Source organism: Erinaceus europaeus, chromosome 3 (genome assembly GCF_950295315.1).
Source record: "Erinaceus europaeus chromosome 3, mEriEur2.1, whole genome shotgun sequence".
NCBI lineage: Eukaryota > Metazoa > Chordata > Mammalia > Eulipotyphla > Erinaceidae > Erinaceus > Erinaceus europaeus.
This window is the reverse complement of record NC_080164.1, coordinates 121398096-121425286: the sequence shown is the minus strand read 5'-3', so window position 1 is coordinate 121425286 and position 27191 is coordinate 121398096. Positions and strand designations below refer to the sequence as shown.

Sequence of the window (27191 nt, the reverse complement as noted above, 5' to 3'; positions counted from 1 at the left end):
AGTTCCAAGTGGATCAAGGATTTGGATGTTAGACCAGAAACTATCAGATACTTAGAAGAAAATATTGGCAGAACTCTTTCCCGCATACATTTTAAAGACATCTTCAATGAAACTAATCCAATTACAAAGAAGACTAAGACAAGCATAAACCTATGGGACTACATCAAATTAAAAAGCTTCTGCACAGCTAAAGAAACTGCTACCCAAACCAAGAGACCCCTCACAGAATGGGAGAAGATCTTTACATGCCATACACCAGACAAGAGGCTAATAACCAGAATATATAAAGAACTCGCAAATCTCAACAACAAGACAACAAATAACCCCATCCAAAAATGGGGGGGATGACATGGACACAATATTCACCACAGAAGAAATCCAAAAGGCCAAGAAACACATAAAAAAAAAAAAATGCTCCAAGTCTCTGATTGTCAGAGAAATGCAAATAAAGACAACAAGGAGATCCCACTTCACTCCTGTGAGAATGTCATACATCAGAAAAGGTAACAACAGCAAATGCTGGAGAGGGTGACGGGGTCAAAGGAACCCCCCTGCACTGCTGGTGGGAATGTAAATTGGTCCAACCTCTGTGGAGAACAGTCTAGAGAACTCTCAGAAGGCTAGAAATGGACCTACCCTATGACCCTGCAATTCCTCTCCTGGGGATATATCCTAAGGAACCCAACACATCCATCCAAGAACATCTGTGTACACAGATGTTCTTGGCAGCACAATTTATAATAGCCACCTGGAAGCAACCCAGGTGTCCAACAACAGATGAATGGCTGAGCAAGTTGTGGTATATATACACAATGGAATACTACTCAGCTGTAAAAAATGGTGACTTCACCGTTTTCAACCGATCTTGGATGGACCTTGAAAAAATCATGTTGAGTAAATAAGTCAGAAACAGAAGGATGAATATGGGATGATCTCACTCTCAGGCAGAAGTTGAAAAACAATACCAGAAAAGAAAACACAAGTAGAACCTGAAATGGAATTGGCATATTGCACCCAAGTAAAAGACTCTGGGTGGGTGGGTGGGGAGAATACAGGTCCATGAAGGATGATAAATGACATAGTGGGGGTTGTATTGTTAAATGGGAAACTGGGGAATGTTATGCATGTACAAACTATTGTATTTACTGTTGAATGTAAAACATTAATTCCCCAATAAAGAAATAAGTTAAAAAAAAAAAAAAAAAAAGGTAACAGCAGCAAATGCTGGAGAGGGTGTGGGGTCAAAGGAACCTTCCCTCCTACACTGCTGGTGGGAATGTCAATTGGTCCATCCTCTGTGACCTACCCTATGATCCTGCAATTCCTCTCCTGGGGATATATCCTAAGGAACCCAACACATCTATCCAAAAAGATCTGTGTACACATATGTTCTTGGCAGCACAATTTGTAATAGCCAAAACCTGGAAGAAACCCAGGTGTCCAACAACAGATGAGTGGCTGAGCAAGCTGTGGTATATATACACAATGGAATACTACTCCGCTATAAAAAATGGTGACTTCACCATTTTCATCCAATCTTGGATGGACCTTGAAAAATTCATGTTCAGTGAAATAAGTCAGAAATAGAAGGATGAGTATGGGATGATCTCACTCTCAGGCAGAAGTTGAAAAACAAGATCAGAAAAGAAAACACAAATAGAACATGAACTGGAATTGGCGTACTGCACCAAAGTAAAAGATTCTGGGGTGGGGGGGTAGGGAGAATACAGATCCAAGAAGGACAACAGAGGACCTAGTGAGGGTTGTATTATTATATGGAAAACTCGGAAATGTTATGCATATACAAACTATTGTATTTACTGTTGAATGTAAAACATAAATTCCCCAATAAAGAAATTTTTTTAAAATGGATAAAAAAAAAAATCAATCACAGCAAGACATCTCAGCAAATCTTACCTTGTACAGTGGAAAGGAGAGGAAAAGAGGTAGCTAGTATACACAGACATGCACACATTAAGGGAGAGGGAGGGAGGAGGGAGAGAGGGGGGCAGAAGGGGTGAGAGAGAGGGGAAAAAAAAGGTCAAGAGAAACCACAGCACCAACTCTTCCTTCAATGTGGTGGGGATCGGGTTCGAACCTGGTTTGCACATGCGGCAAAGCAGGAGACTATACAAATAAGCTACCTCACCAACTCAGCTCTTATATTTTTTTAATGAATAAAAAAGTTGAAGTTTCCTCTCACAGTTTAAAATAATTTAACCATACTGTAAAAGCTAACAGGTACTTTCCTATAGGACAAGAAATTTTTTTTAGCTTTCAAGGTTTAAGAGCAGAATTTCCCCCTGCCATTCAATCCAAAAACCACAACTCATTATAAAGATTACAATAAAAGATTAAGTCTTTGTCCTTGGCAGTGATGGAACAATCTTTACATCAAGATCTCAAATTAACACTAGGGCAAAGATTGCCTGCAAATATGAAGCAGTAACACAATACCTATTCAATGTAATTAGTGACAAAGCAGTTTGTGGTCTAAATGCTTTGAAACTAAATTCTGTAATAAAGAAGTCAGTCGAACTAGAAATATACAAGCACAGTTAAAAATCAGATGGAATTTCCTTATCTCATACCATTATATTGAACATTCTTTTTTTTCTTTTTATTTTTACTAGATATCTAATCATCCCTAGAGAATTAATTCAAAGGTCATTTTTCTCAAGAAGCTTCCCTGATATCCTAAGCTGGGTGGGTAAAGGGCACCTCTTCTGTGCTCATATAGATGACTATCAAATGTCCCTAACTATAGTACATCATGCCTGGTGAATTAGGTCTGCAGATGTCTCTCTTTCTCCCCATCTCTTCTTTCACTCTCAAATTTTCTGTCTCTATCCAAAAAGGAAGGAAGGAAGGAAGGAAGAGAGAGAGAAAGAGAAAGGAAAAGAGAAAGGAAAGGAAAGGAAAGGAAAGGAAAGGAAAGGAAAGGAAAGGAAAGGAAAGGAAAGGAAAGGAAAGGAAAGGAAAGGAAAGGAAAGGAAAGGAAAGGAAAGGAAAGGAAAGGAAAGGGGATAAGAAAGGGGAAAGGGGAAAGGGGAAAGGAAAGGGAGAAAAGAAATAGGGAGTCAGGTGGTAGCAGGTCTGCAGCTGTGTCTCTTTCTCCCCCCTGTCTTCCCCTCCTCTCTCCATTTCTCTCTATCCTATCCAACAACAACAACAACAACAATAACAACAACAATAATAACAATGATAAAACAACAAGAACAAGAAAAGGGAATAAATATTTTTAAATAACCCTGGAGATAAATAAATATTAAAAAGGCCCCAAAAAACAGACCAGAGGGAAATAGTCTCATACAAAGGGTTAAGAATCAGAAATACTCTCTTATCCTATGGTTTTGTCAGTGTTTCCTGTTCATTAAAAAAAAAAAAAAATCAGAAATACTGTGTGGTCCAGGAAGTGGCACAGTGGATAAAGCGTCTGACTCTCAAGCATGAGGTCCTGAGTTCAATCCCCAGCAGCACATGTACCAGAGTGATGCCTGGTTCTTTCTCTCTCTCTTCCTTTATAATAAACAAACAAATAAAATATAAATCTTTTTTAAAAAATCAGAAATACAGGGACAGAGACACAGCTCACTAGAATAGTGTGCTACTTTGCCATATGTGTAACCTAGGCACTAGCCCAGCCGGCACAGAACTGAAGGAAGCTTTGGTTTCTTTTATTCTCTGCCTCCTTTGCTTGGCTTCTGTTTCTATAAACATATGCATACACACACACAATCACAAGTAGAGAACTTACATGTATAAGATCCTGGGCTCTTACACCCAGTACCACATATGCCAGAGCATCTTTCAATAGAATTGTGCTGTGGTTTCTCTCTCTCTCTCTCTCCCCGTTCCCTTTCTCTCTCTCACAGACACTTATACATACACCCCAAATCGTTTTGGGGGGTAAAGGAGGGTGGGGCATGGCAGGAGGGAATCTGAAATGCATTTGAACTACTAAATTACTAGGCCTTAGATCCCACAAAAAAATTAAAATTTCGGGGGTTGGGCGGTGGCGCGGTGGGTTAAACGCACGTGGCGCAAAACACAGGGACTGGAGTAAGGATCCCGGTTCAAGCCCCGGCTCCCCACCTGCAAGGGAGTCGCTTCACAGGCGGTGAATCAGGTCTGCAGGTGTCTATCTTTCTCTCCCCATCTTCCCCTCCTCTCTCCATTTCTCTCTGTCCTATCCAACAACAAACAACATTAACAATGGTAATAATAATAACCACAACGAGGCTACAACAACAAGGGCAACAAAAGGGGGAAAACATGGCCTCCAGAAGCAGTGGATTCATGGTGCAGGCACCAAGCCCAGCAATAACCCTGGAGGAAAAAAAAAATTAAAATTTCAGGGTGGGAGTAGACAGCATAATGGTTATGGAAACAGACTATCTTGCCTGAGGCTCCAAAGTCCCAGGTTCAATGCCCCACACCACCATAGCCTAGAGCTGAGCAGTGCTCTGGTAAAAAATAAATTATTTAATTAAATTAAAATTTCAGTTTGCATTAATATTTGTTAATAACATATCATTAACCATACAATATTATACTTTTTTTTTTAATTATTAACAGTCGATGGGAAATAGATTACTGTGATGTTCATTTTAAACTACATAGAGATGCTGTATATATGAAACTTACATAATATAATATGGTGGTCAGACTTCAATTTAAAAAAAATGGAGGCAGGTTTGAGATAGTTCAGGTAGGGAACAAGTACAGGTTCACTGTCAGCACATGGGGTGTTACACCACCAGGGGAAATTCCAGTACTGTGGTGTCTGTCTTTCTCTGAATGAAAAGGTTACCCAAGAAGTAGTGAATCATGCATATGCAAGAACCCAGTGACTCTCTCTCTCTCTCTCTCTCTCTCACACACACACACACTTATTTACAACTTAAACCTTATATTATGACATAAAGCAAACATGGCAGTAGAATATGTTTCCAGATAAGAGGTCTCAAAATATTTATATTCCATTTACTGTTTCTAGGGAGATTTTAGTGTCTGCCCCACCAAAAATAAGGGAATAAACTAAGAAAAAGGACATGAAATCTGAGAAACAGGAAATCAAACCCATAAGCCATATAAGGTGAGGGGAAATTCCAAAAATGACAATAGTTAAGCAGAACTAGTAATAACAAATATAGATGGGAGCAGGTCAGAAAGCTCTAGCTAGCACTCTTACTCTATTACTAATATATCTTATTCTTATTATCTTTTTTTCTTTTTTCAAAAAGAAATAGTGAAAGAACCTAAATATATCTGAAGTCCAATAGGGGGCATATTTGTGAATAAAAGAGTAATGAGGGAGTCGGGTGGTAGCGCAGTGGGTTAAGTGCAGGTGGCGAAAAGCGCAAGGACCAGCATAAGGATCCCAGTTCAAGCCCCAGGCTCCCCACCTGCAGGGGAGTTGCTTCATGGGTGGTGAAGCAGGTCTGCAGGTGTCTATCTTTCTCTCCCCGTCTTCCCCTTCTCTCTCCATTTTTTTTTTGTCCTATCCAACAATAATGACACCAATAACAACAATAATAACTACAGCAATAAAAAACATGGGCAACAAAAGGGAATAAAATAAATATTAGATTATAATATTTTTTTAAATCATAGTACAATTCAACCCAATTGTCAATAATGATTCTATAGTATTAACTACATTAAGAGGTTAACAGAATATATAAATATTAAATTATAAATTTTTTTTAAATCATAGTACAATTCAACCCAATTGTCAATAATGATTCTATAGTATTAACTACATTAAGAGGTCAACAGAATGGAAGCATGTACAGTGTGTGTGTGGGGGGGTACTAAGGGGTAAGATTGCTTTCTTCCAAAGGAATTATAAAAATATAAAGAAATCACTGGGGCCCGGTGGTGGCGCACCTGGTTGAGCACACGTTACAATGCACAAGGACCCAGGTTCGAGTCCCCAGTCCCCACCTGCAGGGGGAAAGGTTCACGAGTGAAGCAGGGCTGCAGGCGTCTCTCTTTCCCTCTTCCTCTCTATCCCCCCTTCCCTCTTGATTTCTGGCTGTCGCTGTCCAATAAATAAATAAAGATAATAAAAAAAATTAAATTAAATTAATTACATAGGAAATTTAAATGAAAACAATCCAAATGACGGAACCTAAAACCAGGAAATAGGGGGGTCTCTTTTATGACAAAGTTTTTAAAAATATTTGACATTTTTTAAAGATTTTTTAAAATATTTACTGATGGGATTGGGCAGTAGCACAGCGGGTTAAGTGCACATGACACAAAGCGCAAAGACCCGCGTAAGGATCCCGGTTGGAGACCCCGGCTCCCCACCTGCAGAGGAGTCGCTTCTCAGGCAGTGAAGCAGGTCTACAGGTGTCTATCTTTCTCTCCCCTCTGTCTTCCCCTCCTCTCTCCATTTCTCTCTGTCCTATCCAACAATAATGACATCAATAATAACTACAACAATAAACAACAAGGACAACTGTCGTATGCTTTACATTGGTTTGTTCTAGCCCTCCCCCGCCAAGAGAATTGGATCAGTCCAGTTTATTTCGAGGGCCTGCTTGGCCCCACCCCAAGGAACCCCGAGAGAGGGTTCCTGAGTTGAGAGTTCCTGAGTTCCAGAGTAAGAGAGAGTGCTTGCGCCGCAGCAAAGAGACTGCAGAGTTCTGTTTGGTGATTAGTTTGTCTTAGTTTATGAATCGTTGTTCCTGAATAAAGAAATACAGCTTCCCTGCCCAGCCGTTGTCTCCACGTCTCTGTTACCCGCCCGTGAAGCTACCCGCCCGGCTAGAGCCTCCGAATTTTAACAACAGACAACAAAAGGGAATAAAGAAATAAATATTAAAAAATTAAATATTTATTTATTCCTTTTTGTTGCCCTTGTTTTATTGTTGTTGTGGTTATTATTATTGTTGTTGTCATCGCTGTTGGATAGGACAGAGAGAAATGAAGAGGGGGGAAAGTCAGAGAGGGGGAGAGAAAGACACCTGCAGACCTGCTTCACCACCTGTGAAGCAACTCCCCCTCAGGTAGGGAGTTGGGGCTGGAACCAGGATCCTCACGTTGGTCTTTACGCTTTGCGCCATGTGCACTTAACCCACTGCACTACCACCCAACTCCCTATTTTACATATTTTAAGTTAAATATATACATAACTAACACTGACAAAAATTTTAACGTTTAAAAAGCTTAATTAAAAAATGGAATGTGGGAGTCGGCAGCACATCTATCAGAGTGATGCCTGGTTCTTTCTCTCCTATCTTTCTCATTAATAGATAAATAAAATCTTTAAAAAAAAAAAAGAGAAGAGAGAGAAAGAGAGAGAAGAAAAGTAGAACTGTAGGTCTCTCTCTTTCTATTTCTATCTCCTTCCCAATTTGTCTCTATCCAAAAATAGTAATTTTTTTTAGAACTTTAGTATATGGAATGGGATGAAAGTATGACACCAAGTGTATCAGACTTTCAAGCTTAAGGCACCAGAGGCCCAAAGTTTAATCTGCACCACCACCAGAGTTGAGCAGTGCTTTATAAAACAAAGAAAAGAAAAAGAACAACAGTGGTCTGAGAGGTGGCGCAGTGGATAAAGCATTGGATTCTCAACCATGAGGTCCCGAGTTTGATCCCCGCAGTAAATAAACCAGAGTGATGGCTGGTTCTTTCTCTTCTATCTTTCTCATGAATAAATAAATAAATAAATTCTAAAAAATAAAAAATCTAAAAAGGAAAAAGAAAAATATATCTGTATATATTAATATCTAGTCATATTGTACAATATATTTACAACTTAGAATGTTTATAGCATAATATATATATATATATATATATATATATATATATATGCCATAACATACACACAAACACCTCAATAATATATTAGGTGGTGGCCTGGTTCATCGATTTTTTTTTTCCTCCCCCACCAGAGTTAATGCTGGAGTTCAGTGTCTTCAAGACAAATCTATTGCTTGTGGAAGTTTGCTTTTTTTTTTTTTTTTTTTCAAATTTTTATTTATTTTTTGCCTCCAGGGTTATTGCTGGGGCTTGGTGCCTGCACTACGAATCCACTGCTCCTGGAGGCCATCTTCCCCCCTTATTGTCCTTGTTTATTGTTGTTGTTATTATTGTTGTTGTCGTCATTGTTGCTGGATGAGAGACAAGAGAGGAGGGGAAGACAGAAAGGGAAAGAGAAAGACAGACACCTGCAGACCTGCTTCACCGCCCATGAAGCGACTCCCCTGTAGGTGGGGAGCAGAGGGCTCCAACTGGGATCCTTACTCTGGTCCTTGCACTTCGCATCATGTGCGCTTAACCCACTGCGTTACCGACCACCACCAGCCCCCATTTTTTTTAAACAGAGACAGAGAAGTTGAGGAGGAGGTATAGAGAGTCGAGAAGAAAGATAGACACATGCAGCACTACTTCACCACACATAAACTTTTCCCTCCTGCAGATGAGGACCAGATTCTTGAGCCGGATCCTTAGTATGTTTGCGTTACACCAGTGTGCCACTGCTCAGCCATTGCTTGCTTTATCTTTCCCTGCCATCTTTAACACCACTGTTGAAATTGTTTCAAAACATTCATTTACTCTGGACAATCAATTTGATAAACCTATGGTCCCTGTGGAAAACAAAACCTGCAAGAGCAGCATGCAGCAGTAGTGGGAAAACATTACCTGCTGCTGCCTGGCATCCTATGACCCTGGAGTCATGTCACTGCTCCAATATTCAGCCTCACTAGTCTTATACGTCTCATCTACACAAGGATGAACAATGAAGAAAGCAATATGCTACAGAGTTCTTACAGCTCTGCAGTCAGAAACCAGAAAGTAAAATACTAGAGCAATATCTAACACAAGGATCAATAAGCCATCTTTAGTTATTATTTAACTGAATATTATCTATCTCATATGCAATAGTAGAAGCCTTCTTGATTTTATAACTAGATAACCTAATCTAAAAATTCCTGAATTGCTTTTGGACTAGTTATGCATAAGCAATTTAATCAATCTGCAGAAAGGAAGTCAGGGCCAGTAAGATAGTTCACTTGGGTAGTGCACCTGCTATGTCATGTGCATAACCTAGTTCCCAGTCAGACCCCTCCCTCTCTCCCACTCAGTCTTTTTCTTTTTATCTGAAAAACTTGGCATGAAGCACTGAAGCCCCAGTGATCGTGAGACACACACACACACACACACACACACACACACACACACACACACACACGGTAAATAATAACTTAAATCTATCATCTTCCATGCAGTGTGACTCTAAAAACTAAGCGATGGGAGTCGGGCGGTAGCATGGCAGCTTAAGCACAAGTGGCAAAGCACAAGGACCAGCGAAAGGATCCCAGTTCGAGCCCCCGGCTCCCCACCTGCAGGGGAGTCGCTTCACAAACGGTAAAGCAAGTCTGCAGGTGTCGATCTTTCTCTCCCCCTCTCTGTCTTCCCCTCCTTTCTCCATTTCTCCCTGTCCTATCCAACAACAACGATATCAATAACAACAACAATAAAACAACAGCAACAAAAGGGAATAAATAAATATTAAAAAAACTAAGTGATATGTATAAAAAATACAAAATAACAGTGGAAGCATAGAGCTCAATAACTGATAGCAGTTAAATATATCTACACTATTATCTTTTTTTAAAAAGATTTTATTTATTGATGAGAAAGATAGGCAAGAGAGAAAGAACCAGACATCACTCTGGTACATGTGCTGCCGGAGATGAAACTCAAGACCTCATGCTTGTGAGTCTAATGCCTTATCTACTGCACAACCTCCCAGACCACTCTCCATCATATCTTTATCCTAAATAGTGAAGTAGCTATGGCCATTTATACACCAGTTACATTTTACCTACACCGTGTACATTTTTTTAAAAAATAATCAGCTGTAAAATGAATGGAAAATCACGCAGTGTCACTGAAGGATAGTCCTCCCTACTACATTTAGAACAGGTATCCCGGAGACATGGATTATTTCCAGTTGAGGTCCACTGAGATTATACATACTCATGAGAAACTTCTACCAACCCATCACCTACTTAGGTGTATGAAGATGAGAGGAAGGCTATTATCAAGAAGTAGAGTTAGAATTCCATATTAATAACCTTTCTAGCAGAGAAACCTAGCCTTTTAGCTAGGACAATTACAGAATACTGCTCTCTGTCCCATGAATCTCCCCTTCATCATCATCACTAACCTGCCCTTCTCCTTGAAGCCCCAGGCCCTTGGTTCATTTGCAGTTCCAAAATCATAGCTCCATTTTCCTCACTGGCTCTGGAATCTCCATCTATGTAGATTCCCTGTACAAACTCATACAGATCTGGGATTTTCCTCCTAACTCGTCTGTCTGATGAAATTAAATATCTTTTTTTATTTTTTTGTATTCTGCTCTATAGACTATGTGTGCTAAAGTTGGAGAAAATAATTATTTTCTTAGTCAGTTATTACTATTTCATAATTAACTCTAACTCCAAAACACATTTACCTACAAAGGATTTTTATATTATGTTCACTAATTACTTTTCACATAGCCTTAATTTTTACTTTCATTTATTGACAAAGTATTCCATTTAAAATTTTTTTAAAAGAACTTTTTTTAAATTTTTTTTTATTTTCCTTTTTGTTGCCCTTGTTGTCTTTTTGTTGTTGTTGTAGTTATTATTGTTGTTGTTATAGATGTCATCTTTGTTGGATAGGACAGAGAGAAATGGAGAGAGGAGGGGAAGAGAGAGGGGGAGGAGAGAAAGATAGACACCTGCAGACCTGCTTCACCACCTGTGAAGCGACTCCCCTGCAGGTGGGGAGCCGGGGGGCTCGAACCGGGATCCTTATTCAGGTCCTTGTGCTTTGCGCCACGTGCGCTTAACCCGCTGTGCCACCGCCTGACTCCCCCATTTTAAATTTTAACATAAAAGATATATATAGTGGTTTGGGAGGTGGTGCAGTGGTTAAGGCACTAAACTCTCAAGCATGAGTTCAGTACCCGGCAGCATATGTACCAGAGTGATGTCTGGTTCTTTCTCTCTCCTCCTTTCTCATTAATAAAATCTTTTTAAAAAAAAACAAAAATTATATATATATATATATATATATATATATATATATATATATATATACTTTTTCCCTTCTAAAATATAAGAGGACTGGAAACAGGTAGAGTGCCTACAATGCCATGCTTACAGCCCAGGTTCAAACCCTGGCATCACATGGGAGGTGCTATGGCAAGACAGAAGGCTCTGATGCTGTGGTATCTCTCCACACTGTCTATATATGTCTGAATGAAAATAAGTGTCCTGGAAGGGTAAAATTATACATATGAAAGATGCCAGCCCCACAATAATAAACAAATAAATATGGGTGCCGGCTGTGCCACACTCAGCTGAGCATGTTATAATGTGCAATGACCCACGGTCAGCCCCTGAATCCCATCTGTAGGTGGAATGCTTCATGAGAGGTGAACCAGTGCTATAGGTGTCTCTCTGTCTCCCCTTTCCCTCTCAATTTTTTTTTCTGTCTCTACCCAATAAATAATAAGTTAAAATAAAAATAAATAAATAAATTATAAGAGAAAAAAGGCTGATGAAAAGCACACAGCCTAACTACACCATCAGAAATGAAGAAGAAAATCTTGGGGGGGGGGGTTTACTAGTAATTTATTTACTTGCTCTTAATGAAAAAAGCCCAAGAAATGTTTTAAAAATCCAAGTTAATTATTGCTTAAGTGATTCAATGATGGTGGTCATGCAGGGAACTGGGTACTCTCATTCACCAGATTGGAAATACAACTTACAGTGGTAGGTAGGAAACATGCTGTCTGTCCATCTTGGAGAAAGAAGAAAAAAAAAAAAAAAGCAGGTGTTCAACAATTTGTTTGGCTTTGTATGTTAACTTTCTTTGCAGCTACCAGGTTCCAGATGCTAGCAGGATGCCAATCAGACTTCCCTGGACAAACGACCCCACCAATATGTCCTGGAGCTCCGCTTCCCCAGAGCCCTTTCCCACTATGGAAAGAGAAAGACAGGCTGGGAGTATGGATCAACCTGGCAATGCCCATGTTCAGCAGGGAAGCAATTACAGAAGCCAAACCTTCCACCTTATGCATCCCACAATGACCTTGGGTCCATATACCCAGAGGGCTAAAGAATAGGAAAGCTATGGGGGGGGGGGGGGATACAGAGTTCTGGTGGTGGGAACTGTGTGGAATTGTACCCCTCTTATCCTATGATTTTGTCAATGCTTTTTTTTATAAATAAAGTTTTTTTTAAAAAAAAGTAGGGCAAGATCTCTATAAACAGGGAGATAAAGAGCCAGAAATTAGTATTCTGAATATTGCTGTGCAAAATAGTCATCTATTGACATTTTTCTGGAAGTCTTTAGAAAGGGGAAAATTAGAATAAGAAGAATCATTCCGACCTCTACCAATTACCATGAAAATACTTTAAAATGACATGATTTGTATACCAGGTACTATGCTAAGTGGTAAAATTAATTTTTTTAACTTTATTTATCTTATGTTTATTTGATAGGACAGAGAGAAATTGAGAGGGAAGGAGATAGAGTCAAAAAAAAAAAACACCTACAGCACTGCTTCACCACTCATAAAACTTTCCCTCTGCAGGTGGGGCCACAGGATTGAACCAAGGTCCTAGAACATTGTAACATGCACTCAACCAGGTGTACCACTACCCAGCCCCTAGTTAAAAAATAATAATAATAACTAAAAAAAAAAAAGTCACATCTTCAAGTGCGCTTAACCCACTGCACTACCGCCCAGCCAAAAGACACATTTTCAAAGAGGTCATACACTATGCTAAGAAAAGTCTGAGTGGTCTAGCACAGTGGATAAAGTGTTGGACATTCAAGCATGGGGTTCTGAGTTCAATGCCTGGCAGCATGTGTAATATCAGAATGATGTCTTGTTTATTTTCTGTCTCTCCACCTATCTCTCACTCATAAATACAATCTTTTTTTTAAAAAAAAAAAGTCTGAAAACTTATATGTATACTGTATTTTTGATAAGGACTAAAAGGATATGAAGGACACTGAAGGAGGAGAGGGTAAATTGGTTTCTGAATTTAAGAGATAAGAGGTGGGGAGGAAGGCAGTTCAGCCAGAATAACAGGTACACATTTACAAGGGAGGCATAAAAGCATGCTGAAATAAATGCTAATAGAATGACTGAGCTCCATGGGGGAGGACACAGCAGGACTTCACAGATGAGGGGTAAGCAGACACATAATCTACGCCTTGGTATTTTGCCAATTACTTCCACTCTATTAGAATTTCAACCTGAAAAGGCCCAAGTAAGTTGCAGAAAGGGGGAGAGAGGGGTCAAAAGACTCTAGTTTCTTCCTGCCTCTGTTTAAAAAAAAAGAAAACAAAACAAAACAAAACAAATCTCAGTGCTGGCTGGGGGTAGAGGGATGCACAGAGGGGTAATGCAACAGACTTTCATGCCCAGCCACTGGAGGTCCCAGCTTCAATCACCAAAGCCAAAGCCAAGTAGTACTCTGGTAAAAAATAGTAGTAATAAATAAAATAATTAATTTTTAAAAACACAATACAAATAGTATCAGCATTATCAAAACCAAGCAGAAGTCTCCCAAATTCAGCTACTAAAAGTGGTCTCTATTTAAAAGTGTTATGCACAAATCTGTAAAATTTCTGCTGTTTTGAATGAACATGCTAAACAAAGCTTACAGTTTTTTCATAAAAACATTTCAGACCCACACCCAAGAAAATTTGTATATTATCATCAATAATCTTTCTTTCTTTCTTTCTTTCTCCCTTCCTTCCTTTTTTGGATAGAGACAGGAATTGAAAGGGAAGCAGGAGATAAATATTTGGTTGGAGAAGGGAGAGGGAAGGGGGGGAGAGAGAGAGAGAGACTGAGACCTCTAGTACTGCTTCATCACTTGTGAAACCAGTCCTCCTGCAGGTGGGGACCAAGAGCTTAAACCAGGGTTCTTGTGAATGGTAAAGTGTGCACTCTACTGGATGTGCCACCACCCAGCTTCTCACCAACAATAATCTTAATAATATTTAACTGTCATTAATCAGCAGAGTCAAAACTGATGCATTAAAAAAAAAAAAAGGGAACATATCCATGTAATATGCTGATATCCAATTTAAGGCAAAAGCCTTAAATTCTGGAGGTAAAAAAAATTCTGAGCTGGGGAAACAGCAAATGTTCTGCAAAAAGTCTTTCCTGCCTGAGGCTAAGAGCTCCCAGGTTCAATCTCCAGCACCACCTTAAACCAGAGTTGAGCAGTGCTCTGGCAGAAACTAACAAAAGCCAAACCATGTCCCCACACCTATGGACATCTAATCATTGACAAAGGGGCCCAGACTATTACATGGGGAAAGCAGAGTCTCTTCAACAAATGGTGTTGGAAACAATGGGTTGAAACATGCAGAAGAATGAAACTGAACCACTGTATTTCACCAACTACAAAAGTAAATTCCAAGTGGATCAAGGACTTGGATGTTAGACCAGAAACTATCAGATACTTAGAAGAAAATATTAGCAGAAATCTATTCCGCATACATTTTAAAAACATCTTCAATGAAACGAATCCAATGACAAAGAAGACTAAGGCAAGTATAAACCTATGGGACTACATCAAATTAAAAAGCTTCTTCACAGCAAAAAGAAACCACTTCTTCTTCTAGCGTTTGCCCTTCTTCTGTAGCCAGTCAACAGCGTCAGGTTGAGCCTGATGTAAAGTTTCGAGACCTCCTTTGAATCTGGAGAGGTGGCAGTCGTTGAATATGTGGGTCATATAGTCTGTCTGTAGCCGCAGGGGCAGTTCAGGTCGTCTCTGGCTCCCCAGCGATGGAACATAGCAGCGCACCGGCCATGGCCTGTTCGATAGCGATTGAGGAGGGCCCAATCATAACGTGCTAGAAACCACTTACCCAAACCAACAGACCCCTCACAAAATGGGAGAAGATCTTTACATGCCATACATCAGACAAGAGTTTAATTACCAACATATATAAAGAGCTTGCCAAACTCAACAACAAGACAACAAATAACCCCATCCAAAAATGGGGGGAGGAAATGGACAGAATATTCACCACAGAAGAGATCCAAAAGGCCAAGAAACACATGAAAAAATGCTCCAAGTCTCTGATTGTCAGAGAAATGCAAATAAAGACAAGGAGATACCACTTCACTCCTGTGAGAATGTCATACACCAGAAAAGGTAACAGCAGCAAATGCTGGAGAGGGTGTGGGGTCAAAGGAACCCTCCCTCCTACACTGCTGGTGGGAATGTAAACTGGTCCAACCTCTGTGGAGAACAGTCTAGAGAACTCTCAGAAGGCTAGACATGGACCTACCCTATGATCCTGCAATTCCTCTCCTGGGGATATATCCTAAGGAACCCAACATATCCATCCAAAAAGATCTGTGTACACATATGTTCTTGGCAGCACAATTTGTAATAGCCAAAACCAGGAAGCAATCCAGGAGTCCAACAACAGATGAGTGGCTGAGCAAGTTGTGGTATATATACACAATGGAATACTACTCAGCTGTAAAAAATGGTGACTTCACCGTTTTCAGCCGATCTTGCATGGACCTTGAAAAATTCACGTTAAATGAATTAAGTCAGAAACAGAAGGATGAATATGGGATGATCTCACTCTCAGGCAGAAGTTGAAAAACAAGATCAGAAGAGAAAACACAAGTAGAACCTGAAATGGAATTGGTGTACTGCACCAAAGTAAAAGACTCTAGGGTGGGTGGGTGGGGAGAATACAGGTCCAAGAAGGATGACAGAGGACCTAGTGGGGGTTGTATTATTATATGGGAAACTGGGAAAATGTTATGCATGTACAAACTATTGTTCCTACTGTTGAGTGTAAAACATTAATTCCCCAATAATAAAAAAAAATTTGGGAGTAGGGCGGTAGCGCAGTGGGTTAAGCACAGGTGGCGCAAAGCGCAAGGACCGGCATAAGGATCCGGGTTCCAGCCCCCGGCTCCCCACCTGCAGGGGAGTCGCTTCACAGGTGGTGAAGCAGGTCTGCAGGTGTCTATCTTTCTCTCCCCCCTCTGTCTTCCCCTCCTCTCTCCATTTCTCTCTGTCCTATCCAATAACAACCACATCAATAACAACAACAATAATAACTACAACAACAATAAAAAAAGACAACAAGTACAACAAAAGGGAAAATAAATAAATAAAATTTTAAAAAATAAAAAATAATAATAATAAAAATTTTAAAAAAGAAAAAGTTAAAAACTATACAAAATTAAAATTAAAAAAATAAAAAAGAAACTAACAAAAGACAAATCCTAACACCTACCTATCTCCTCCCACTACCAACACCCAACACTGTTTCATACACAAGAGATGGCCAATAATTATCTATTTTATTATGCAAGAATGCCATGCATTTAATAATGGTTTACAAGATTATAAGATTACAGGGATACAGTTCCACACCACATCCACCATAAAAGTTCTGTGCCTCCCCAATGCCACCATGACAATCACCACAGATCTCACAAGTCTTAGAGACAATTTCATTACTTTTTTCTAGAAGTTCATGTGTTTCAACTTCTTATATTCCACATATGAAAAAGTCATCCAGTAGCTGTCTGTCACTTCCTTACTTCACTAAATTGCTGTGCTTTCGTAAAATAGCTCAACAAAATTTAGAAGGCAAAGTTTACACAACAGGTTTGGGATTTCCTGAGCAAGAATAACAAGTATCAATGTAGCAATCTCTGCTTTGTGAAAACTTCCATATGTATTATTTTATTTCATGCCATTACAAAACACTTGGATTCCCTAAGGTCAGGATTTTTAAAAAGATTTGTTTATCTTTTGAAATATATCATTTATTACCATATATATTCTTTCATTCAACTGTCATATTTATCCAACAGAACAGACATTCCTCTCCACCCATGAGAGACTTTTCAGAGCACCAACTTGCACGCCTGACGTCCCAGAGGCCAGAGGTTTGATCCCCAGCACCACTTTATGCTAGAACTCAGGGGGACTCTGGTCCTCTCCTGCCTCTTCTCTAATAATAAGCTTTTTTTTTTTTCCTCCAAGGTTACTGCTGGGGCTTGGTCCCAGCACTAGAAATCCACTGCTCCTGGAGGCCATTTTTTCCATTATATTGGCTAGGACAGAGAGAAATGGAGAGAGGAGGGGAAGATTGGGAGAGAAAGATAAGACATCTGCTGACCTGTTTCAACGCTTATGAAGCAACAACCCCCTGCAGGTGGCAATAAATAGAGTTTTTTTAATTTATGTATTTTTTAAAAATATTTTATTTATTAATGAGATAGAGAGAGAAAGAACCAGACATCACTCTGGTACATGTGCTGCCAGGGATTGAACTCAGGACCTCATGCTTGAAAGACCAATGTTTTATCCACTGCTCCACCTCCCAGACCACTAATTTATGTATTTATTTTCTCTTTCGTTGCCCTTGCAGTTTTTATTGTAGTTATTGTTGTTGCTATTGATGTCATCGCTGTCGGATAGGACAGAGAAAAATGGGGAGAGAAAGAAAAAAAAGAAAAATGGAGAGGAGGGAAAGACAGAGAGGGAAAGAGAAAGATAGACACCTGCAGACTTGCTTCACCGCCTGTGAAACAACACCCCTGCAGGTGGGGAGCCAGGGGCTCCAACCAGGATCCTTATGCCAGTCCTTGTGTTTTGTGCCACCTGTGCTTAACCCACTGTGCCCGACCCCCTAAATAAACATTTTTATACATTTTATTTTATATTTTATTTATATTTTATACATTTTATTTTTATTTATTTATTTATTTATTTACTTTGCCTCCAGGGTTATCACTGGGGCTCAGTGCCAGCACTACAAATCCACTGCTGCTGGAGGCTATTTTTCCCATTTTTTAATTTCTTTATTGGGGAATTAATGTTTTACATTCAACAGTAAATACAATAGTTTGTACATGCATAACATTTTCCCAGTTTCCCATATAACAATACAACCCCCACTAGGTCCTCTGTCATCCTTCTTGGACCTGTATTCTCCCCACCCCACCCCCACCCCAGAGTCTTTTACTTTGGTGCAATACGCCAATTCCATTTCAGGTTCTACTTGTGTTTTCTTTTCTGATCTTGTTTTTCAACTTCTGCCTGAGAGTGAGATCATCCCATATTCATCCTTCTGTTTCTGACTTATTTCCACTTAACATGAATTTTTCAAGGTCCATGCAAGATCGGCTGAAAACGGTGAAGTCACCATTTTTTATAGCTGAGAAAATAAACATTTTTTTTCCCTCCAGGGTTATTGCTGGGCTCAGTGCCTGCACCATGAATCCAACGCTCCTGGAGGCCATTTTTCCCCCTTTTGTTGTCCTTGTTGTTGTAGCCTCGTTGTGGTTATTATTATTACCATTGTTGATGCCGTTCGTTGTTGGATAGGACAGAGAGAAATGGAGAGAGGAAGGGAAGACAGAGGGGGAGAGAAAGACACCTGCAGACCCGCTTCACCGCCTGTGAAGCGACTCCCTTGCAGGTGGGGAGCAGGGCTCTAACCGGGATTCTTACAGTCCTTGCGCTTTGCGCCACGTGCGCTTAACCCACTGCGCCACCGCCCTGACCCCCGAAAATAAACATTTTTTTAAGTGATGTGCCAGTCACATAGCTAGCAACAGGTTTCCTCACTCATAGGTCACTGTTCTTTCCATGTCAAACATCAGTTAATTAAAAACACAGAGAGAGAGAGAGAGAGAATGAACATATTCGCCAAGCAACGTGCTACTATGCAAGGAAATTAAAACGTGGAAAAAACCCATAGTAAGGAATGTGGCTTAACACTAGCTCTTGAGACTTGCAAGTATGGGGTCCCAGGTTCAATCTGGAGAAAGACCATTATCACAATATGCCAGGATGGTAATGGTCTCTTACTTTTTCTTTCCCTCTCTCATTAAATAAGCAACTTTTTCCCCCCTGCCAGAGTACTGCTCAGCTGTAGCTTATGGTGGTGCTGGGGATGGAACCTGGGGTCTCAGCAACCCAGGTGTGTAAGTCTCTCTACATAACCATTAAGTAGTAACCTTTCCAAGAAGTAGACAGGTGGCGCACAGCGGAAGGACCAGCGGAAAGATCACAGTTCGGAAAGATCACAGTTCAGAAAGATCCCAGTTCGAGTCCCTGGCTCCCCACCTGCAGGGGAGTCGCTTCACAGGCAGTGAAACAGGTCTGCAAGTGTCTTAGCTTTCTCTCCCCCTGTCTTCTTTTCCTCTCTCCATTTCTCTCTGTCCCATCCAACAACAACAATAATAACTACAACAATAAAACAACAAGGGCAACAAAAGGAAATAAAAATAAATATTTTTTAAAAAGTAGACAAACCATATGAGACAGAAGAGGGAAAAGGATCTTAAATAATAACTATAAATTATTAATGTAGTGTGGGGGTATAACATAATGGTTATGCAAAGAGACTTTCATGCCTGAGGCTCTCAAGTCTCAGGTTCAATCCCCTATACCGCCACAAACCAGAGCTGAGCAGTGCTCTGGTAATAATAATAATAGTAATAATATTATTATTATTAATGTGCAAAGGTAACCTGAGAATTTAACTTCCATGAGTGCCATGGTGGGAGGGATGTTCAATGAAGCTAAAGATTGTTGTTTTTGCCGGGCTGGCTTCAAGGGCGGGTAACAGACAACCCCGGACTCATGGCTGGGTTGTACGCAGTATCTCTTTATTCATGCAGGACGCAGCGCAATCTATACCAAGCTAAGTTAAACTAAAAACTACCAACAATCTTGTCCTTATAAATATACTAGCCCAGTAGGGTGGGAACAGGATGCGACGCAGAGAGGGTGGAGAGAAAAGTGACTGGTGAAAATCAGGGTATGACAAGGAGAGGGGGCGGGCGGAGCAGGCAGGAATTCTACCACTGAACCACCAATGCCCTGGAGGGAGGGTGGTGCTTGTTAACAGAGGTTATATAAATAGAATACAGTGTTATGTAAATAGAATGCAGGGGGGATTAAACCAAATGAAACAGAAGGGGTTTTTAAAAGAAGAATTAGAAGCATACCAACAAAAGATGATGAGGCAGAATTTACTCAGAAATAGTGAGAGAGGTATAGGAACCACTGCAATGGGATTTCACAGCAGAGGAAAGAGATTGGGCTCAACTCCAAAACACTCGCAATTTTTAGACAGAGACGAGGGTGGAGGGTCAATGGATGGAAAGTGGGTAAGAGGAAAGGACAAGCCTGTAAAATGATTTGCTGAAGGCAGGTCAGAGTCATCAGACAACACCTCAGAGATGATATAGAATGAGGAACCTAATCAGATATCTAGCATGGAGGGTCCTGCTACAATTACTACAGATCTATCCACTTACTTCCAAATCACCTATGGACCTTATCAACATACATTTCAATTTGAGATTGGGGTCTATAATCTTGGATCTGTAACATTCCCTTTGTGGTGACACTAGGGAGTCGTGCGGTAGCGCTGCAGGTTAAGCGCATGTGGTGCAAAGCGCAAGGACCAGCGTAATGATCCCGGTTCGAACCCCCAACTCCCCCACCTGTAGGGGAGTCGCTTCACAGGCAGTTCTTCTTCTAGCGTTTGCCCTTCTTCCGTAGCCAGTCAACAGCATCAGGTTGAGCCTGATGTGAAGTTTCGAGACCTCCTTTGAATCTGGAGGGGTGGCAGTCGTTGACTATGTGGGTCATAGTCTGTCTGTAGCCGCAGGGGCAGTTCGGGTCGTCTCTGGCTCCCCAGCGGTGGAACATAGCGGCGCACCGGCCATGGCCTGTTCGATAGCGATTGAGGAGGGCCCAATCATAACGTGCTAGGTCAAAGCCGGGTTGACGCCTGCAGGGGTCTGTGATGAGGTGTTTGTTCTTTACCTCAGCTGACTGCCAACTCTGCTTCCAAGAGACTGGAACAGAGAAGTTCAGTGTAGGCGTAGGGGACCAGATTGGGTGCCGAGATGTCAAGCGTTGGACAGGGTGGGCGAAGATATCCGCGTATATTGGCAGGTCCGGTCGAGCGTAGACGTGGGAAATGAACTTAGATGATGCCGCATCCCGACGAATATCTGGCGGGGCGATGTTGCTAAGAACTGGCAGCCATGGAACCGGGGTGGAACGGATGGTTCCAGAAATTATCCTCATGGAGGAATATAATTTGGAATCGACCAAGTGGACATGGGGGCTGCAGAACCATACTGGGGCACAGTATTCTGCAGTGGAATAGCATAATGCCAGAGATGATGATCGTAGTGTGGAAGCGCTCGCGCCCCATGAGGAGCTGGCCAGTCTTGCAATGATGTTATTCCTCGCGCCCACCTTTGCTGCAGCTTTTATGAGATATTTGTGAAATGACAGAGTGCGATCGAGAGTAATGCCAAGATAGACTGGCTGGGCTTCATGCCGGATTCTCGTATCGCCAAGCTGCACATTAAGCTCACGCGAGGCCGAGGCATGGTGTAGATGGAAAACAGATGATACCGTTTTTGCAGTGCTAGGGATTAGTCGTCATTTTTTACAGTAATCAGATATCAGAGACATGTCTTTCGTGAGTGTTTCCTCGAGGATGTCGAACTTGGATGCCTGAGTTGCACAGCAGATGTCATTGGCGTAGATGAACTTCCTTGAAGAAGTTTCTGGGAGGTCATTGATGTAAATATTAAATAGCGTAGGAGCCAGAACAGAGCCCTGGGGGAGGCCACCTGAGACAGGTCTCCCCATCTGCTAGACTTGTCACCCAGATGCACCCGGAATCTTCTGTTTTGGAGAAGAAACGATATAGTGTTGGCCACCCATGGAGGCAGGCATCTTGAGATCTTGACTAGGAGACCACGGTGCCAGACTTCACAGGCAGTGAAGCAGGTCTACAGGTATCTGACTTTCTCTCCCCTTCTCTCTCTTCCCCTCTTCTCTCCATTTCTCTCTGTCCTATCTAACGATGACATCAATAACAACAATAATAACTACAACAACAATAAAAAGACAACAAGGGTAACAAACTGGAAAATAAAATAATAATAATAATAAAGAACCTGCTACACTGCCTGTGAAGCGACTCCCCTACGGGTGGAGAGCCGGGGGCTTGAACCAGGATCATTAGGCCGGTCTTTGTGCTTCATGCCACCTGCGCTTAACCCGCTGTGCTACTGCCGGACTCCCCCTTTTTAAATCTTTAAAATTTCTGTGGTCCGGGAGGCGGCGCAGTAGTAAAGCTTTGGACTCTCAAGGATGAGATCCTCAGTTTGATCCCCGCAGTACATGTGCCAGAGTGATGTCTGGTTCTTTCTCCTCCTTCCTATCTTTCTCATAAATAAATAAAATCTGTAAAAAAAAAAAAAAAAAAAAAAAAAAAAAACTGCTTAAATTTAAGTCGCTCTCCTAAATAGACTTACTTTAAATATTCTCATTAAAAAAAAAAACAGGATCAGGCAGTAGCGTAGACAGTTAAGCACTGGTGGCACAACGCGCAAGGACCAGCGTGAGGATCCTGGTTCAAGACTCTGGCTCCCCAACTGTAGGGAAGTTGCTTCACAAGCGGTGAAGCAGGTCTGCAGGTGTCTGTCTTTCCCTCCTCTCTCCATTTCTCTCTGTCCTATCCAACAATGACGACAACAATAATAACTACAACAATAAAACAGCAAGGGCAATGAAAGGAAATAAATATTTAAAAAAGAGAGAAAAAATGGTGAATTCACCTTCTTCACCCCATTAAAATAAAAAGACAAATGGATTGAATCTAGAATAAAAGTCAATAAAAACTTCCTTTTTCCTTTCTTTCCCAGCCTCTTTGTTTCTTCCTTTTCAGAATTTGAAATGGCTTATATTCACTCATAACTCTAAACCACTTTCCTACAGATTTCCACTTAAAAGCTAACTATATTTATCTCAGTTCGAAAGCTAACTATATTTATCTCAGTTTGAAACAAATAGACTTACACTAGAAAGTCACACCTTGGACTTTTCCAAGTTAAATGTTTCTGTAGAATTCCACAAGAAAAGGAGCTGGTGTGGGCCTGGAAACTGGTTTTTATGGGCCTTCTTTAGGCTCATCATCCTTGTAATGGACCAGGTTGCTTCCCACAGTGGACTCTTTCATAATTAACTCCCCTGACACAGGTGTCATTTGTCTTTTCAAAGTAAAAAAAAAAAAAAAAAAAAAAGCTGTTGGGGAAGGAAGGGGACAGTGGTTTCAGCTGTGTTTATATGCTTCTCTGTGTCTCCTACTTCTCTTTTTGCATCCACTTCATGCAAACTTCCTCCAGCCAAAAGAGAACAAATCAGTCCATATTTGTTAGACCCCATGATTATACTGCATCCATTAGAGATGACTATTTATAAACTGTCTACCACCTCTGGAGTGAGACATCTTGCACAATGCCTGGCACATAGCAGGTGCGGAGGATGTGTTTAAAGATTTAAGTCTTCAAAGCTAAGTTAGATTCCTGTTAAATTACCATCTGGGAGCTTAGCTTAATTTGAAGATACAGAGGTCAATTTGCAGCACAAGCAAAGCTTTGACCCAGTTGGATCCACATATGCCGTGCAAATTTATTTGGAACATTCATACAAAAACTACAGAAGAGATCACAGCTGCAGAGTGCCTGGGTAGCCCTTGGAGATTACATAATCTCCTTCAAATACCTATCCAGAAACCTCTTTACCCAACTCTACTTAATTCCACAGCACTGATGCTTAGTCCTTTATAGTTGCTTCCCAGAGCATAATAAAGCCCATTAAGAGAGGAATTCTGTGTTTTGTTCATAAATGATTCAATGCCTACCATCAGTATCTAGCAAATTAATGTTTTTTAGTCAATAATTATTTTCTTCCATCTCATAGCCTCTAACAGTTATAAGTCATCACCTTCATAACCTGATTTCAGGTTACTCTTACTTCCTTAGCTTAGTAGCCTTTTTTTTTTTTTTCTGTCACCAGTTATCACTAGGGCTAGGTGCCAGCACTACAAATTCACTGCTCCCAGTGGCCTTTTTTTTTCTTCTCCTATTTTAATTGATAGGACAGAGAGAAACTGAGGGGAGGGAGAGGTAGAAAGAAAGACACCTACAGACTTGTTGCATCACTTATGAAGTGAGGCAGGTGGGAGGGCCTCAAACCTGGGTCTTTGCACATAGTACTATGTGCATTTAACTGAGTGCACCAGCCCACTAAAAACATTTATGATGGTGAAGTTCTAGTTTTCTTCTTTTTCTTTTTTTCCCCCAAAGCACTTAGCTTCGAATTATAGTGGTGCTGGGGATTAAACCTAAACTAAGACCTAAGAGCATTGGCCATGAGAGTCTTTTTGCACAACCATTATGCTATCTATTTATTTATTTTCTCTTTTTTGTTGCCCTTGTTTTTCATTGTTGTAGTTATTGTTGTTATTGATGTCGTCGTTGTTGGACAGGACAGAGAGAAATGGAGAGAGGAGGGGAAGACAGAGAGGGGGAGAGAAAGACACATGCAGACCTGCTTCACCGCCTGTGAAGAGACTCCCCTGCAGGTGGGGAGCGGGGAGCTTGAACCGAAATCCTTCCGCGCCACCTGCGCTTAACCCGCTGCGCTACCGCCTGACTTTTTTTTTTTTTAAGATTTTATTATTTATGAGAAAGATGGGAGGAGAGAGAAAGAACCAGACATCACTCTGGCACTTGTGCTGCCGGGGATCAAACTAGGGACCTCATGCTAGAGAGTCCAAAGCTTTACCACTGTGCCACGTCCCAGACCACCATTATGCTATCTATGCTGCCCTCTTAGTAACCTTCTTAGTATGAGTCCAAGAGCTAGAGGGAAATATTTGTATTTAACTCCTAAACTGCAATCATTACTTTCTCTACTTTGCTGTAAGCACAGAATATGCAGGAAGCTACAGCAAATAACATGTAACATTTTCATAACGTTACCACTTTTTTTTTTTTTAAATCTTTATTTTACTTGGTAGAACAGAGAGAAATTGAGATGGAGGGAGAGACAGAGAAAGAGAAAGACAGAGAGACACATGCAGCCCGGCTTCACCACTTGTGAAGCTTTTCCCCTGCAAGTGAGGACCAGGGGCTTGAAGCCGGGTCCTTGTGCATGGTAATATATGCACTTAACCAGGTGTACCACCAACCGGCCCATAAATATTTTTCTTTTCTTTCTTTCTTTTTTTTTTTTTAACCAGAGCATTGCTTAGCTCTGGCTTATGGTGGTGCAGGGATGGAACCTGGAACTTTGGATGAGAGTCTCAGGCATGACAGTCTCTTTGCATAACCATTATGCTATCTACCTGCCCCTTTTTTCACTTCTAATAATAATCATTTCTCTCTATATGATCAACACTTTATATATTGAACTACTGGTGGACAAAAGGCCAAGACAAAAAAATGGATTAAATTTGGAGTACATGGACTAAATTTGTTGAGACTACATTAACTATTACATATTACCTAAAAAGTGTCCCCCGATACTGGAAATCCTCAAATATGCTTGTATCCAATACATTAACTATGTGTAGTCATTTTCCTAAGTGGCTAATATGCCTCATAAGAAATTAACTTATTCACTGTATTTCAGCATCTATTAAGTATCAAGTCATGGGGCAGCCTTGAAAAGAGGAATCTGGTGGGTGTGAAGGCTGGTGGGTCTAACGCCCTGTCCTGTGGCCCTTCCTTCGTCCAATGACAAGCACTCAACTTGAGCACTTCCGAATGATCTGCAAAACAGCTACCTAGTGGACGGACCTAATCAACCCAGGACACACCGCCCAGACCCTGGTGGGTAGGTAGCTGTCTAAAAAGACACATCAACCCAGGAAGCTGGGGGAGGGGGGTAGATGAAGACGCCTCCTGGGGAGGCAAACTGCTGCTCCGAACCCCGACACCCACATTTGCTCCCCAGGAGGGTCCCGACCCGCAAGCACCCTCTTTTGGTGCCCTGTCACAAAAAGGGACTTGTCACCCGCTCCCCCATCCCTGTGACACTCGTGACACCTGAGAGGGGAGTTAAAGCACAACGCTGTTTCCTCTGTGCTTGGGACCCAGAGGAAGAGCCGGGGGCCCTCCGGGTGCTGCTGAGGCTTGGGGTGCCCTGCGGAGCGCGCTCGAGCAGCCCAGGGCGGACAGCGAGGCGGGGACGCGCGTGAGGCGTCTCGGGGTCCCCGGAGCGAGGCGGGCTCGAGGGGACCTCGGGGGCGGGGGCGGCGGCCCAAGTCACGCGAACAAAGCCGGCGCGGCCCGGCGACTCACAACAAGAAGCTCATGTCGGCCGCGGCGGGCGAGGCCTCGGAGGCGGCGGCGAGCGGCCGGAGCAGCAGGCGCTGGGCGAGCGGAGCGGCGGGGACCGGGCGCGGGTGGCGAAGGGCAGCGCCGGCGGTGCGGCGGCCGCAACTTGTTCAGCTCTGCCAGTTCCAATGGCAGGCGGACGGGGCGGAAGTGGGAAGCGCACGGCCTGAATCGCTCAATGGGAGGGGAAGGAGAGGTAGGCGGGGAAAGGGCGGCTCCCAGACTCCCGGGAGAATCGCCGCCGCGGCAGCCCCGGCCCTGCGGCCCTCCGTAGCGCACACCCTCCCCAGCCTTCCCGCCAGCTCTCGCGAGAAGGTCCCCCCCACCGCGCTCCACCCCGCACCTGCCTTCTGAATGAACACCTTTCCCCACAGCTTCCCTGGCCGCCGGTGCCCCAGGTGCTCGGACCAGTGGACACCTGCCCTCCGGGTTGAGGGGTCTCTGGCAGAGTGCTCAGTGCTGCTTAGCCGGCTTTGGGGTGTCAAGAAGGAAGTGGACCTCAACTAGGAGACTGGGATCTTGGCGGCAGGAATGAAATTGCCATCAGAGCTCTGTCTGCTAGTTTAGCTAGGAAGGGATGATGAAATGTCATGGAATCTCTGCAAGTATCAACAAGGAACACTTCTGCTTGTAAGAAACAGTCTGGAGACTTCTCAGAACACTACAGATGGATCTACCCTATAACCCAGTAATGTCCTAGGGATGTTTCTAAAGGAAACAAAAATGCCTATCCAAAGACATCTATATACACCTATGTTCATAGCCGTTCTATTCGTAATAGCCCAAACTTGGAAGCTCAGATACCCTATGACAGATGAGCAGCTAAGAAAGTTATAAAGATGGGCAGGGAGTAAATGGCATAATGGTTATGCAAAGAGACTCTCATACCTGAGCCTCCAAAGTCCCAGGTTCAATCCCCTCCACCACTACCATA

At 41.9% G+C, this 27191-nt stretch overlaps 1 protein-coding gene across 1 annotated transcript in view; it reads right to left on the bottom strand.

Annotated features, from left to right (window-relative positions):
* MOB1B (MOB kinase activator 1B) overlaps window positions 1-26542 on the bottom strand; it is a 60909-nt gene extending 34367 nt beyond the window's left edge. Inside the window, exon 1 of the mRNA XM_016188364.2 lies at window positions 26222-26542. Coding sequence (XP_016043850.1) covers window positions 26222-26235 — 14 coding nt within the window. The 5' untranslated portion in view covers window positions 26236-26542. The remainder of the gene's footprint in view (window positions 1-26221) is intronic.
* Between the last annotated feature and the right edge of the window lie 649 nt (window positions 26543-27191).